The sequence below is a fragment of the Parasteatoda tepidariorum genome, chromosome 12, assembly GCF_982258835.1.
Source record: "Parasteatoda tepidariorum strain Cologne lab strain chromosome 12, Ptep-v5.0, whole genome shotgun sequence".
Classification (NCBI taxonomy): Eukaryota; Metazoa; Arthropoda; class Arachnida; order Araneae; family Theridiidae; genus Parasteatoda; species Parasteatoda tepidariorum.
Genome location: NC_141766.1, coordinates 27,908,995 through 27,922,018, shown reverse-complemented (window position 1 = coordinate 27,922,018; position 13,024 = coordinate 27,908,995). Strand labels below are relative to the sequence as shown.

At 29.4% G+C, this 13,024-nt stretch overlaps 1 protein-coding gene across 1 annotated transcript in view; it reads left to right on the top strand.

Annotated features, from left to right (window-relative positions):
• Window positions 1-13,024, top strand: part of LOC107443772 (glutamate-gated chloride channel-like) — a 94,595-nt gene that overhangs the window by 67,795 nt on the left and 13,776 nt on the right. The window contains exons 4-5 of the mRNA XM_043039848.3: window positions 682-905; window positions 12,435-12,517. Coding sequence (XP_042895782.2) covers window positions 682-905; window positions 12,435-12,517 — 307 coding nt within the window. The remainder of the gene's footprint in view (window positions 1-681; window positions 906-12,434; window positions 12,518-13,024) is intronic.

The window sequence follows — 13,024 nt, the reverse complement described above, 5'->3', positions numbered from 1 at the left end:
TAACCAGTAGATTGATGCTTTAACGTTGCATTTTATATGATACTTATAATTTTTGATAGTTAGTGGTGAAAAAATTACTTAAAATGAAAAATATTATACTAAAAGTAACTTAAATTTCGCTACCATTGGAAAATAATATTTTACAAAAACACTATTTTACATCTCTGTATATAAAAACACGTTACATACCTGCCAACTCTTCGGATTTTCCGGAAGATTTTATTTTCATATTTAAAGTGGTAGTAAATATATATTATTTTTTCTTTTATAAATTTAATTTTTAAATGATTTTGATCACCACTATTCTTACAAAAATTAAGCACATATATGAATATGTGTTACTATCTTGGTTGGCAACTTAAGTTTTCTCAAATACAACGTATTTGTTTGCTTAAAATTGAAGTTTTAATTCCATTTTAATACCACTGGGAAAAATTATAATGGAAAGGATTAAAAGTTGGCAGGTATGACTTTATATAATTCAGACTTAGTGCTCTTTTTGCATGGCCACTTATTAAAAAAGCTGCAGATGAAACGAAATTTTTAAAATTATCCACCACTTTTATATTTTCCTACTTTTTGCAGCTTGTTATTCTTTAAAAATTATTCCATTAATTTATGATAAAGTTAAGGTTGAGAAATCAAAATTTTAAGCATATTTTTCTCTTTTTTGAATTCTAGTCTATACGTTTTGACTTGATGATGACATCGCGATGGACCGACTATCGGCTTTTATTTCCCAACCCTGAAAAATCGAAAGTAGTCTTGGACATTGACTGGAGAAAAAGAATTTGGACTCCTGATTTGTTTTATGAAAATTCTATAGAAGGTCACGTACAAAACACAATTATACCAAATATGTACTTATGGCTATTTAAGAATAAAACTATACAATTTACAGCCAGGTAAGAAACGTTTCTACTATTTAATATAATAAGTATTTATTTTATGTATATATATTAAATATTTAAGACTTCATTATTATTTTGATTATACTAATATAAGAGCACAATCTAGGGGAGACAGAGGCTAGTGTCAAGACTTTTTATAACTTTGACAAAAAACTTACTAATTATTATTTTGAATATATCCTGTCTTTTTTATTAATTGAAATTTGAACGCTTATCTTTATTTTAAATGATATATTAGTCAGTTTAGATGTACAATTTTTTAATTTTTTTTAAAAAAAAAATTGTTTTTCGTTTTGCTTGCCCCACATCACGTGACAAGTGTGGATAGTTTATGTGGTTAGGTGTGGATGCGTCTTAAAACTTATTTTTTAATCTATTTAAAGAAAATAGAACTAAAATTGAACTAAATTTAGTTTAAAAATACTGTCTTGAGTTCTTTATCTTAAAAATCATTATTATAACTGACCCTCCAATTACTAAGAAATTTTCATAATTTCAGAAAATATTTTTCCCAATGGGAGCAAAAGTAATGTATTAATATTTTTATAAATCTAAATTAAAAAAATTTCGTTCACCTATGTGCTCAAATAATTTAAATAAAAAAATAAAGGTCAGATAGACGAGTGCTTTAAGTTTTTAAGTTCTATTAACCATTTTTATAAATTTTGTTCGTTTCAAAAAATTCTGCCTTAATTTATGTAACTGTAATAAATAATTCACAACAGCTGCAAATTTTAGACAGTCTGTAATAATAGTGGAAAACAAAAGTTTGAACATTTAATAAACTTGTGGCCGCAATAATTTCAAATTAATAATGAGTATTTATTTATTAAAACAATCATATTTCGAGAATCATTGAAAGATATTGAACATAAGTTTCAGGTTATGCGACATAGCGAAATAGTCGGAACATCATATTAAAAATTAAAAAGTAGGATGAATTTTTTAAGTTAACTTTTTTTAAGTTATTAAATCAAATACTAAACTCTACAAGAGAGTGTTATAGCTATGCGAAGATAGCCCCCGAAAATGAGGAAATTCAAAAATTCAAACTGCATTCGTTTGACCATTTTTTGACCACAAATGACCATCTTTTAAATTTTTTCGACCACCCTTATTTTGGACATAATCCTGAAAATTAAATTCGGGGGCTAACTTCGCATTTTCACGCCAAATGAATAAAAATCAAATTTTTATATTGTATTCGTTTGACCACTTTTTGACCACAAATGACCACCCTTTAATTTTTTTTGACCACCCTTATTTTGGACACAATCCCAAAAATTAAATTCGGAGGCTAACTTCGCAAATTTTCGAAAAATATATAAAAATCCAATTTTTATATTGTATTCGTTTGACCACTTTTTGACCACAAATGACCACCCTTTAATTTTTTTTGACCACCCTTATTTTGGACACAATCCCAAAAATTAAATTCGGAGGCTAACTTCGCATTTTTTCGAAAAATATATAAAAATCCAATTTCTGTATTGTATTCGTTTGACCACTTTTTGACCACAAATGACCACCCTTTAATTTTTTTTGACCACCCTTATTTTGGACATAATCCTGAAAATTAAATTCGGGGGCTAACTTCGCATTTTCACGCCAAATGAATAAAAATCAAATTTTTATATTGTATTCGTTTGACCACTTTTTGACCACAAATGACCACCCTTTAATTTTTTTTTGACCACTCTTATTTTGGACACAATCCCAAAAATTAAATTCGGAGGCTAACTTCGCATTTTTTCGAAAAATAAATAAAATTCCAATTTTTATATTGTATTCGTTTGACCACTTTTTGACCACAAATGACCACCCTTTAATTTTTTTTGACCACCCTTATTTTGGACATAATCCTGAAAATTAAATTCGGGGGCTAACTTCGCATTTTCACGCCAAATGAATAAAAATCAAATTTTTATATTGTATTCGTTTGACCACTTTTTGACCACAAATGACCACCCTTTAATTTTTTTTGACCACCCTTATTTTGGACATAATCCTGAAAATTAAATTCGGGGGCTAACTTCGCATTTTCACGCCAAATGAATAAAAATCAAATTTTTATATTGTATTCGTTTGACCACTTTTTGACCACAAATGACCACCCTTTAATTTTTTTTGACCACCCTTATTTTGGACATAATCCTAAAAATTAAATTCGGAGGCTAACTTCGCATTTTTTCGAAAAATATATAAAAATCCAATTTCTGTATTGTATTAGTTTGACCACTTTTTGACCACAAATGACCACCCTTTAAATTTTTTTGACCACCCTTATTTTGGACATAATCCTACAAATTAAATTAGGGGGCTAACTTCGCATTTTTACGAAAAATAATTAAAAATCTAATTTTTATACTGTATTCGTTTCCCCACAAATTCGTTTCCCACACCTTTTAGTTCTGGTTGACCACCCTTATTTATGCCGTAATCCTAAAAATAAGACTTGGGAGAAGCATGAATTTAGCCCCCGAAAATAAGAAAAATTACTTTCTTAACAACATTCGTTTGGCCACAAATGAACCATTTGAAAATGAGAAAAATTAAAAAATTTCAAGTGCATTCGTTTGACCAATTGTGACTACAAATAACAACCTTTTATTCTTTTTCTTACTATTCTTATTTTAGCCGTAATTATAAAAATAAAGTTTCAGGGTGGAGTTAAGTTGGACCCTGAAAATGGTTAAAATAAAAAGTTTCAACAGCATTTGTTTGACCATTTTTTGACCCCAAGTTATCACTTTTTAGTTTTTTTTACCACTCTTTTTTCAGCCGTAATCATAAAAAAATATATAGTTGTTAATGAAGTTATACTAAAGCGCAGCATAAAATTATCCTTCTAAAATGAGAAAATTGTAACTGAATTCGAATGTTTAATTCAAAGGACATAATTTGCCTATAGTCTATCTTGGCCAAGCCTTTTTCTACAATGTTTAATGATTTTGATCGTCTAATTATGACATTGTCTGAAAAATAAAATTCCAAAGGTAATGTTTCGGTCTCGGATAAAAAATTTTTGTTTTTGTAAGCATTAATTATTTTCAAGTTTTTAATATAAACATCCTGTTGGCGTTTAAGTTGCTTTTAAGTTATGCTGTTAAGTTATACTAAAGTTACTAAATTTCACAATTTTTTTAAAATTTAAAATACCATCTTGTTACCTGCAAAGTTTTCTGAAAAGTCTGCTACTTTTTTTAATACTGCTTCAAAAGAAAAAAAACATAACTTTAAAGAAAAACAAAAAATTAACAAAAATGGGAAAAATAAATTAAATTAATGACCAAAAACGAAAGCTGTTTTTAATTTTATTCAACGTAGCGAAAATAACTATCGTTGTTTTCTGATAACCTTGGAGAGTCATGTGATATATTGGCGACTACAGTTTGGCGAATGGAGTTGGCGTAACTAGGAAGTAAACAAACAGGGTATAATTCCCTAAAAGATATCATTTTACACAAAATGCCTCGACCAGCTTTTGTCAATTCTGAAAATATTGTTAAAGTTTTATCAGAAGTAAATATTTTTAAAGATTCCATTGGAAATTGAAAGTCAAGAACTGATGCAGTCTGGAATAAAGCAAGTGAATTACTAAACATAAATGCAAAGACACTGAACGTATACGTTAGACTCAATCGTTATGATATTTTGAAAGATCTGAAACGAAAGTGTGGAATCGAAGAAGTAAAGGAAATTAGCGATGTTTCGATTTCGACTTCGGAAGATTCTGACTTCTCAGTTACTGAGCCAATAAGACAGAATGCATTACCTCCTATGAATTTTCAAATAGATTTGGAAGAAGAAGAATGGAAAAAAATTGCCCCGACGAATGTATTGAGAAGAGAAAAAACTAGAATTCTTAATTATAGGGAACTACAAACAGGTTGGACAGACATAATTGCCCATAAAATTAGTGAAATAGCCAAGCTGCCATGTGCGTTTAGTTTCAAACATGCGAAAATTTCCAACATTGAAAATAAGGTTTGGTTGAAAATTGAAGGTGTCTGTAACGAGTGTGGTTGCCAGCTTAAGGGTCATTGCTTGAATGAACCCAAACAAGATCGTGGAATTTCAATTCAAGTTTCAACGTCTGACACTAGAGGAATATTGCACATCCAGAAAAGACACTTAAGAGGTAACAGGCGCTCAGAAGTTGGCGAAAGTCTCCTTCATAAAAAGGCATCCACCTGGCGAATGGACGCTTCAAGAGGTATGCATTTTGGTGAACCTGTACCAAGTTATATTCCTTCGTTGAGCGTGCTTCGTAAAGCTCGTGAAGAGGCTGTAAACAGGGATTTAAATATTAATAAAAATTTAGATTGTATTTCATCTTTACTGTATAAAAAATATGAAGGCGAATTTGCTGGTTATATTCATGACATAGGGTTAGATGACTTTTATTGTATTTATTTTTCTCCTTCTCAAATAATTTTATATAAAAATGCAATAAAACGGGGAAAACGTATAGTAATTGATGCCACAGGAGGAATCGCAAAGCCCATTGTAAAATTGAATGGTAAATCTAAGCATATATTTCTATATCAAACTGTTGTCGAAGGGGAAAAACAAATATTACCCGTTTTTCAAATGATATCTACGAAACATGACACCATAAGCATACAGTACTGGCTTCAAGTTTTTGTTAAAAATACGAAGCAAATTCCAAGAGAATGCGTGTCTGATTTCTCTTTCGCTTTGCTAAATGCAATAACTTTGAGTTTCAACAGCTGCCGTTTAGAAACATATGTGCAGCACTGTTTAAGAATGATATTTTCTGAAGATATGCCAAATAAATTATTTTGCTTTGTGCGTGTTGATATTGCACATGTAATAAAAATACTTAGCACGAAAAAAGTTTTTTATCGTAAGTTGAGCAAAATTAAAGATTTTTACGTAAGATCATTAGGAATTCTTTCTATGTGTAACGAAATCAAGGATTTCAAAAAACTGTTAATTGCCCTTTTTACAGTTGCACTGAGCGAATGCTGTGGTAAAGATGACAACGGAAAAGATATAGAATGTCAAAAAAAAATTTGCCTGTTAATTGACAGAATAAAAACATATGAAATTAATTTGGATCACGTTTCCTTCGATAATGATGAAGAAAGTGGAGATGATGGAGTGGGCACAAGAAGTTATACAGACATCGATATTTTTGAAAATGAAATAGGTTCAAGCGATGAGCAGCTTATTGATAAGTTTTTAGAAAAAATTCATAAGCGTGCTCGAAAGAATGCCGATAAGAGCCACGAAACTAACAATCCTAACCCCTATTATTTACCGGAAATAATTAAACCCTTACTAAAATTGGCCAAATATTTTGTTTTATGGACTAATATCTTAAAACAAACGTTTAATTCCACTTACGACGTGGCGTCTTCAGCAATAGTTGAAGCTTATTTCAAAAACTTAAAAACAACTGTCTTAGATGGATATGGCAGTATACTTCGAGCTGACAAATTTTTTGTAAAGCATATAAGTTCTATTCAATCAGCATGTGTATACAACAGAGCAATAAATAATACCCAAAGAAAAAGAAATATTACTACAATAAAGGATGAAACAGACTTTTCAAGTAATAAACGTCCGAAACGAGAAAAAATTTTTGATAAAGAAATTATAATTAACTCAAAAGAAGGACAAACAGCATCAAATGAATTGGATTCGAATAAAAAAAATATTATTTTTGATAACGTGGATAATGATAACACGAATAAGCAAGAAGGTTTACCTAAAGCGTGTCATAATACAGAAAATTATGAGTTATATAATTTGAATAAAGAGAAAACTGCAAAAACAAGTACGACCTGGGAAGCTTTTGATGATAATTTTGGCTATCTGTTCGCAGAAGAGAATTGGAGAAACAAAAATAAGACAAATGAAATCAATAAACTAGAAAAATTATTGGATACTTATTGTGAAAAAACCGTTTTAGAAAAATGTGGCCATTCCAATAATACGAATGCAGATGAAGAAAACTTAAAAATTTCACTAAAGCAAAATAATAAAAAAAGAGGGAAATACCTAACACCTTGTCCAGAAATATCTTTCATACATAATCGACCCATCAGAAAAAAACAAAATTCTATTATAAGGAATGGTAACATTCAGTCTGCTCTATATATTGGGACAAGATTAATGGAAATTCGAAATACATGTGCATTTGATTCCATAGTGGAAATAATGTCTACAGCTTACATGGATAACAGGCATTATTTTTTAAAATTAAATGATATCAATAATGATGAGCAAATATTTTCATTCATAAAAAATTATGCAACAGCTGGTTTTACAAGAAATTTCTACAAAGATAGAGCTCTAATTTTAATGAATATAATAAATAGCGATAACTGCAGTATTTTAAACTGCGCAATTAATATTGGATCAATTATAAATCAGTTGTTTAAAGTAACTCCATCAGCAATCGAAACTGGCATATGTCCTCACTGTGGAATTTTGAAGAAAGATTATACTTTGATTGAAATTCCTTATGATGAAATTATTGAGCTATGTTTGAAAGAGTACATTGAAACCTTTGTGGAACAATATTTCTTGGATAAAAAACTGAAATGTCCCAATTGCGAATCAGATATGACAAAGAAAAAAAAGCCTGGTATCCATATATTCTGCGACATAGAAATTGTTCAACAGTTTCGCCAACATCACAATGAACAGACGGTACTTCAAGATATACCAGAAAAAATATTGATTCAGAAACAGCAGTATATATTAGCTGGATTCGTACAGTATGTGGGACCAATCGAACACAATTCAATAGGGCATTATATTTCCTTTTGCAGACGAATACGGAATTCCTGGGAAATACGAGATGATATGCTAGGGGAACGTAAACTTTTAAATGATTCATTAAATAAAAAAATTAATCCACATATTTTGGTCTATACAAATTATGAAGATTAGTCGAATTAATCTTTTTACATACTGTTCGAATTTTTCATAAGTAGTTGTTTAATGTAGTGCACAGAAAGAAAACATATTTTCTTAATAGCTAATGATCATTTGATCGGATTTTCAATTTGATCATAAGATCAAAAGATTTCAAGGTGTTCGCTTTCTTAACAATTGAAAATTATTTAAATTGTAAAATACGAAAAAGAAAGTTTTGATATTAAATCATAAATATTAAAATATTTGTCTTTTCTGAAACTTAAATTTCAATGGGTCTACGAGACTTCGAATTGTTAAAATAGTAACGAAATGATTCATGAAAGAATACCTTTTGAAAAATGTGTTAATACACGATTGGATTTACTTCTATTTCATGTTTTTTTTAGTACTTTTAACAATCTGTCTTTATCTCATTTCATTTCATTACATCATACTTTACATATGTTCTTACTAGTATTAGAGTAATTATTTAACACATTTATTTGGTTATAACATTGTGAAAAAAATACCTTTCTATTTGTAATTGCTAAAATTCTAATAATGATTAAGACCCGATTGTAAATAGTATTGGTAAGTTTTGTGCAGTTTGTTTGAAATTATTTTCTCCATTGTTTTTGCATAAATTAAAGTTATGTCAGTTTGAGAATGTAATTTAATATAGTGATAAGATATGTGTTTCTATTTTGTATATAATTATTTCTATATTTTACAAAAATCAATGTTTTTAGAAATAAAATGCCTAAATGCTAATGAAGAATTCTTAGCTACTCTTAGATTTGAGAATGTAATTTAATATAGTGATTAGATATGTGTTTCTATTTTGTATATAATTATTTCTATATTTTTCAAAAATCAATGTTTTTTAAAATAAAATGCCTAAATGCTAATGAAGAATTCTTAGATAGTAAAGCTAAATAATACTTGTTATTGTATGCTAATTTAATATATAACTAATTTTATGTACCATGGCTAAAGAAGAATAACTATTTACTATCTATATATATATAATATTGATGAGAGCTAATACACTACTGGAGAAAAAGGTGTTACGGTTGGTTTCTAAAATAACTTTATTGCTATGAAACTATTTCTACTCTTTTATAGAGGAAATATGTTAAATTTTATATATCATTATTGAGAAAAATGTTTTTAAACAGTATAACTACTTAATAATTGTTTTAGAAATGTTTTAGATTTACTACATCTTATTAAACTTTTATTTTTCTACTTGTAAAACAATTTTAAAATAACATTGCAGAAAATAAAGATACGATTAATGTGAACAAAACTTATACATATAGTTTTTAGCATTCCTCGTTTTTATGGATTATAATCATTGCATTTGAAGTACATAGTCATTTTGGAATTTATTTTTAAAATTTTTATATTGCAAGAAAAAGTTTTTGATCATTACTACGTTTAGATGTCAGCTATAATTAAAATATATTATATTGATATCGCTAAAAGAAAGACTGAAATAAGAATTGTCGGAAAAACTTCAAGGTCGTCATTTGTAGACAAAAATGTTGTGCAGTTGAACGAGTGCAGTTGAAATTTGTTATTTTCCTGAATTTTGAGGACTAACTTCACGCCAGTTTTATCTTTAGGAATATGTCCAAAATAAGGGTGGTCAAAAAAAATTAAAGGGTGGTCATTTGTGGTCAAACGAGTACAATATAAAAATTGGATTTTTATATATTTTTCGAAAAAATGCGAAGTTAGCCCCCGAATTTAATTTTTAGGATTATGTCCAAAATAAGGGTGGTAAAAAAAAATTAAAGGGTGGTCATTTGTGGTCAAACAAAAACAATATAAAAATTGGATTTTTATCTATTTTTTGAAAAAATGCGAAGTTAGCCTCCGAATTTAATTTTTGGGATTGTGTCCAAAATAAGGGTGGTCAAAAAAAATTAAAGGGTGGTCGTTAGTGGTCAAACAAAAACAATATAAAAATTGAATTTTTATCTATTTTTTGAAAAAATGCGAAGCTAGCCCCCGAATTTAATTTTTAAGATTATGTCCAAAATAAGGGTGGTCAAAGAAAATTAAAGGGTGGTCATTTGTGGTCAAAAAGTGGTCAAACGAATACAATATAAAAATTGGAATTTTATTTATTTTTCGAAAAAATGCGAAGTTAGCCCCCGAATTTAATTTTTAGGATTATGTCCAAAATAAGGGTGGTCAAAAAAAATTAAAGGGTGGTCATTTGTGGTCAAAAAGTGGTCAAACGAATACAATATAAAAATTGGAATTTTATTTATTTTTCGAAAAAATGCGAAGTTAGCCTCCGAATTTAATTTTTGGGATTGTGTCCAGAATAAGAGTGGTCAAAAAAAATTAAAGGGTGGTCATTTGTGGTCAAAAAGTGGTCAAACGAATACAATATAAAAATTTGATTTTTATTCATTTGGCGTGAAAATGCGAAGTTAGCCCCCGAATTTAATTTTCAGGATTATGTCCAAAATAAGGGTGGTCAAAAAAAATTAAAGGGTGGTCATTTGTGGTCAAAAAGTGGTCAAACGAATACAATACAGAAATTGGATTTTTATATATTTTTCGAAAAAATGCGAAGTTAGCCTCCGAATTTAATTTTTGGGATTGTGTCCAAAATAAGGGTGGTCAAAAAAAATTAAAGGGTGGTCATTTGTGGTCAAAAAGTGGTCAAACGAATACAATATAAAAATTTGATTTTTATTCATTTGGCGTGAAAATGCGAAGTTAGCCCCCGAATTTAATTTTCAGGATTATGTCCAAAATAAGGGTGGTCAAAAAAATTTAAAGGGTGGTCATTTGTGGTCAAAAAATGGTCAAACGAATGCAGTTTGAATTTTTGATTTTCCTCATTTTCGGGGGCTATCTTCGCATAGCTGAGTGTTATTTTTAAAATAAAGTAGATCTTAAAAATTTAATGACTGACAGTAAGGACTTTTAAAAGAAAATATGAGGCCGGGATAGCCTGGTCGGTAGGGCGCTGGACCCATGTCCGAGAGTTCGTGGGTTCGAACCCCGCCGGCCGAAGACTAATCGTGTAGTAAAGTGACTGATGCACGTTAAATCTGCCGAGTCGCAAAATTCCTCCATGTTCCCATAACAAATCAATGCCTCTGGGGATACTGGATTGGAGATCGATCGTTCTCTGATTCAGGTTAAAATTACGATCTGTGGATGAATGAATGGATGCATGAATGGGTCCACCCTATAAACGGGTGCGACGTATGGTGTAACAGAAGTCGAATTTCTTGGCCATAGATGGCGCCACTGGAAAAACAAGAACAATAGCACCCCTTCTGCCTAAACAGGCATATGTCAACAACAACAAAAACAACAAAAGAAAATATAAGAACTGTTAAATGTTATCATTATAGCAAAAAATTAAAAATTAAAATATTTTCACCCTCATATGCATATAAAATAAAAACAACAGTAAATCGGAACTTTTTTTGAAAATTAAATAATGAAAGAGAGAATTCCGTTTATTTCTTAAATAAAATATTATTTTTCATGCATGAAACTTTTGTGTCTTAGTGACTGTATTTAAAGCATATTTCAATAATAATAATATCACATTTTATAAAAATTTCAATTCTTGTCCTAAAATGGGTTAAGGTTTATTGTGATTTATTTTAGAGCAGTGTCAAAAATATTTTTGCTTAATTAAGCCATGTATTCGTCGATTTTAATATTTTCAATCTGTTTTAGATGTTTTTTAATAAGACAGTAGTCTTATTAACCTTTTCGGGACAGGTGAGTCATAAATATATTCGTATGGAATCAAAAACAGGATGGAAGAAAATAAAAAGCGGTAGCTTAAGTTTGGGCATGACTAATTTCCTTATTCTAAATTTATTTTCGTTTTCACTTTAAATCTAATACATCCAGTCTATGTTTGTTAAAAATGTAACTATATAATTTTTAATTTGAACTAAGTCTTGGTGATATTAATAAAGAAAACTCTTATTACCCCGCCCACAAATAAACTGCAATAAAAATAGTTAGGATATCAGTTTTATCTTTTTTACTGTGATTGTCGCCACCCTGAAAATGCATATATGACTCGTCAGCCTCGAAGAGGTTAACACGCTGAATGCCACGCTAATTTTACATGGCTCACCCGTCTGGCCACACGGTAAATAACTAAAAACTAAATGTGCAGTTATTTAGACAGATTTTGCTAGTTTTTTTAAAAGGTTAAGCCCGGCATATCTGAAAAAAGTGGTAAATTATATAAGCTAACGAATTGCTTAGAAATAGTGGTGGATAAAAATCTACTAAATTGAATTTATTAAACCAAGAATCACAATTAATAAACTATCACTTGAAAATATTTATTCGCTGTCCGGAGCAAGTGGGCATCTCTGTGTATATAAATAAAACTATTTTTGTGTGATCCATATTGCATTAATTTCTCCAAACCATTTTAGTAACGATAATAATAAAAAAAAATTAATATTTACTCGAATTATGCGTTTCTAATAATCTTGGCTTCACCGGTGACCCCCGTGGCGCTACGAACAAACTCAGTGCCTGTCACCGGTGACCTCCATGGCATTCAGCGTGTTAACGGAATGGCACAGTAATGCAATGTTACTAACGTTTAATTCTTTTCAGAGTTTCTATCGAGTTCAGCTGTCAAATGGACCTTAGACTTTTCCCTCATGATACCCAAGAATGTGATCTGATTATTAAAAGTTGTAAGTTTAATGCTCGCATATTATATTTCAAACAATGCAAAAAATGTCACACAAAAAAACATAGGAAGTAGAGTAATATATTTTTTCTTAAAAGCTTTCGTAGAATTGAAATTTTTAAAATTCTTGCTTACTTAATTATTATCATTATAACATACCTGCCAACTCTTCCGGATTTTCCGGAAGATTTTATTTTCATATTTAAAGTGGTAGTAATTATATACTATTTTTTCGTTTATAATCTTAATTTTTAAATGATATTGGTCACCACTATTCTTACAAAAATTAAGCACAGATATTAATATGCGTTACTATCATGGTTGCATACCTGCCAACTTTTAATCCCTTCCATTATAATTTTTCCCAGTGGTATTAAAATGGAATTAAAACTTCAATTATAAGCAAACAAATACGTTGTATTTGAGAAAACTTAAGTTGACAACCCTGATAGTAACGCATATTGATATATGTGCTTAATTTTTGTAAGAATAATGGTGATTAAAATCATTT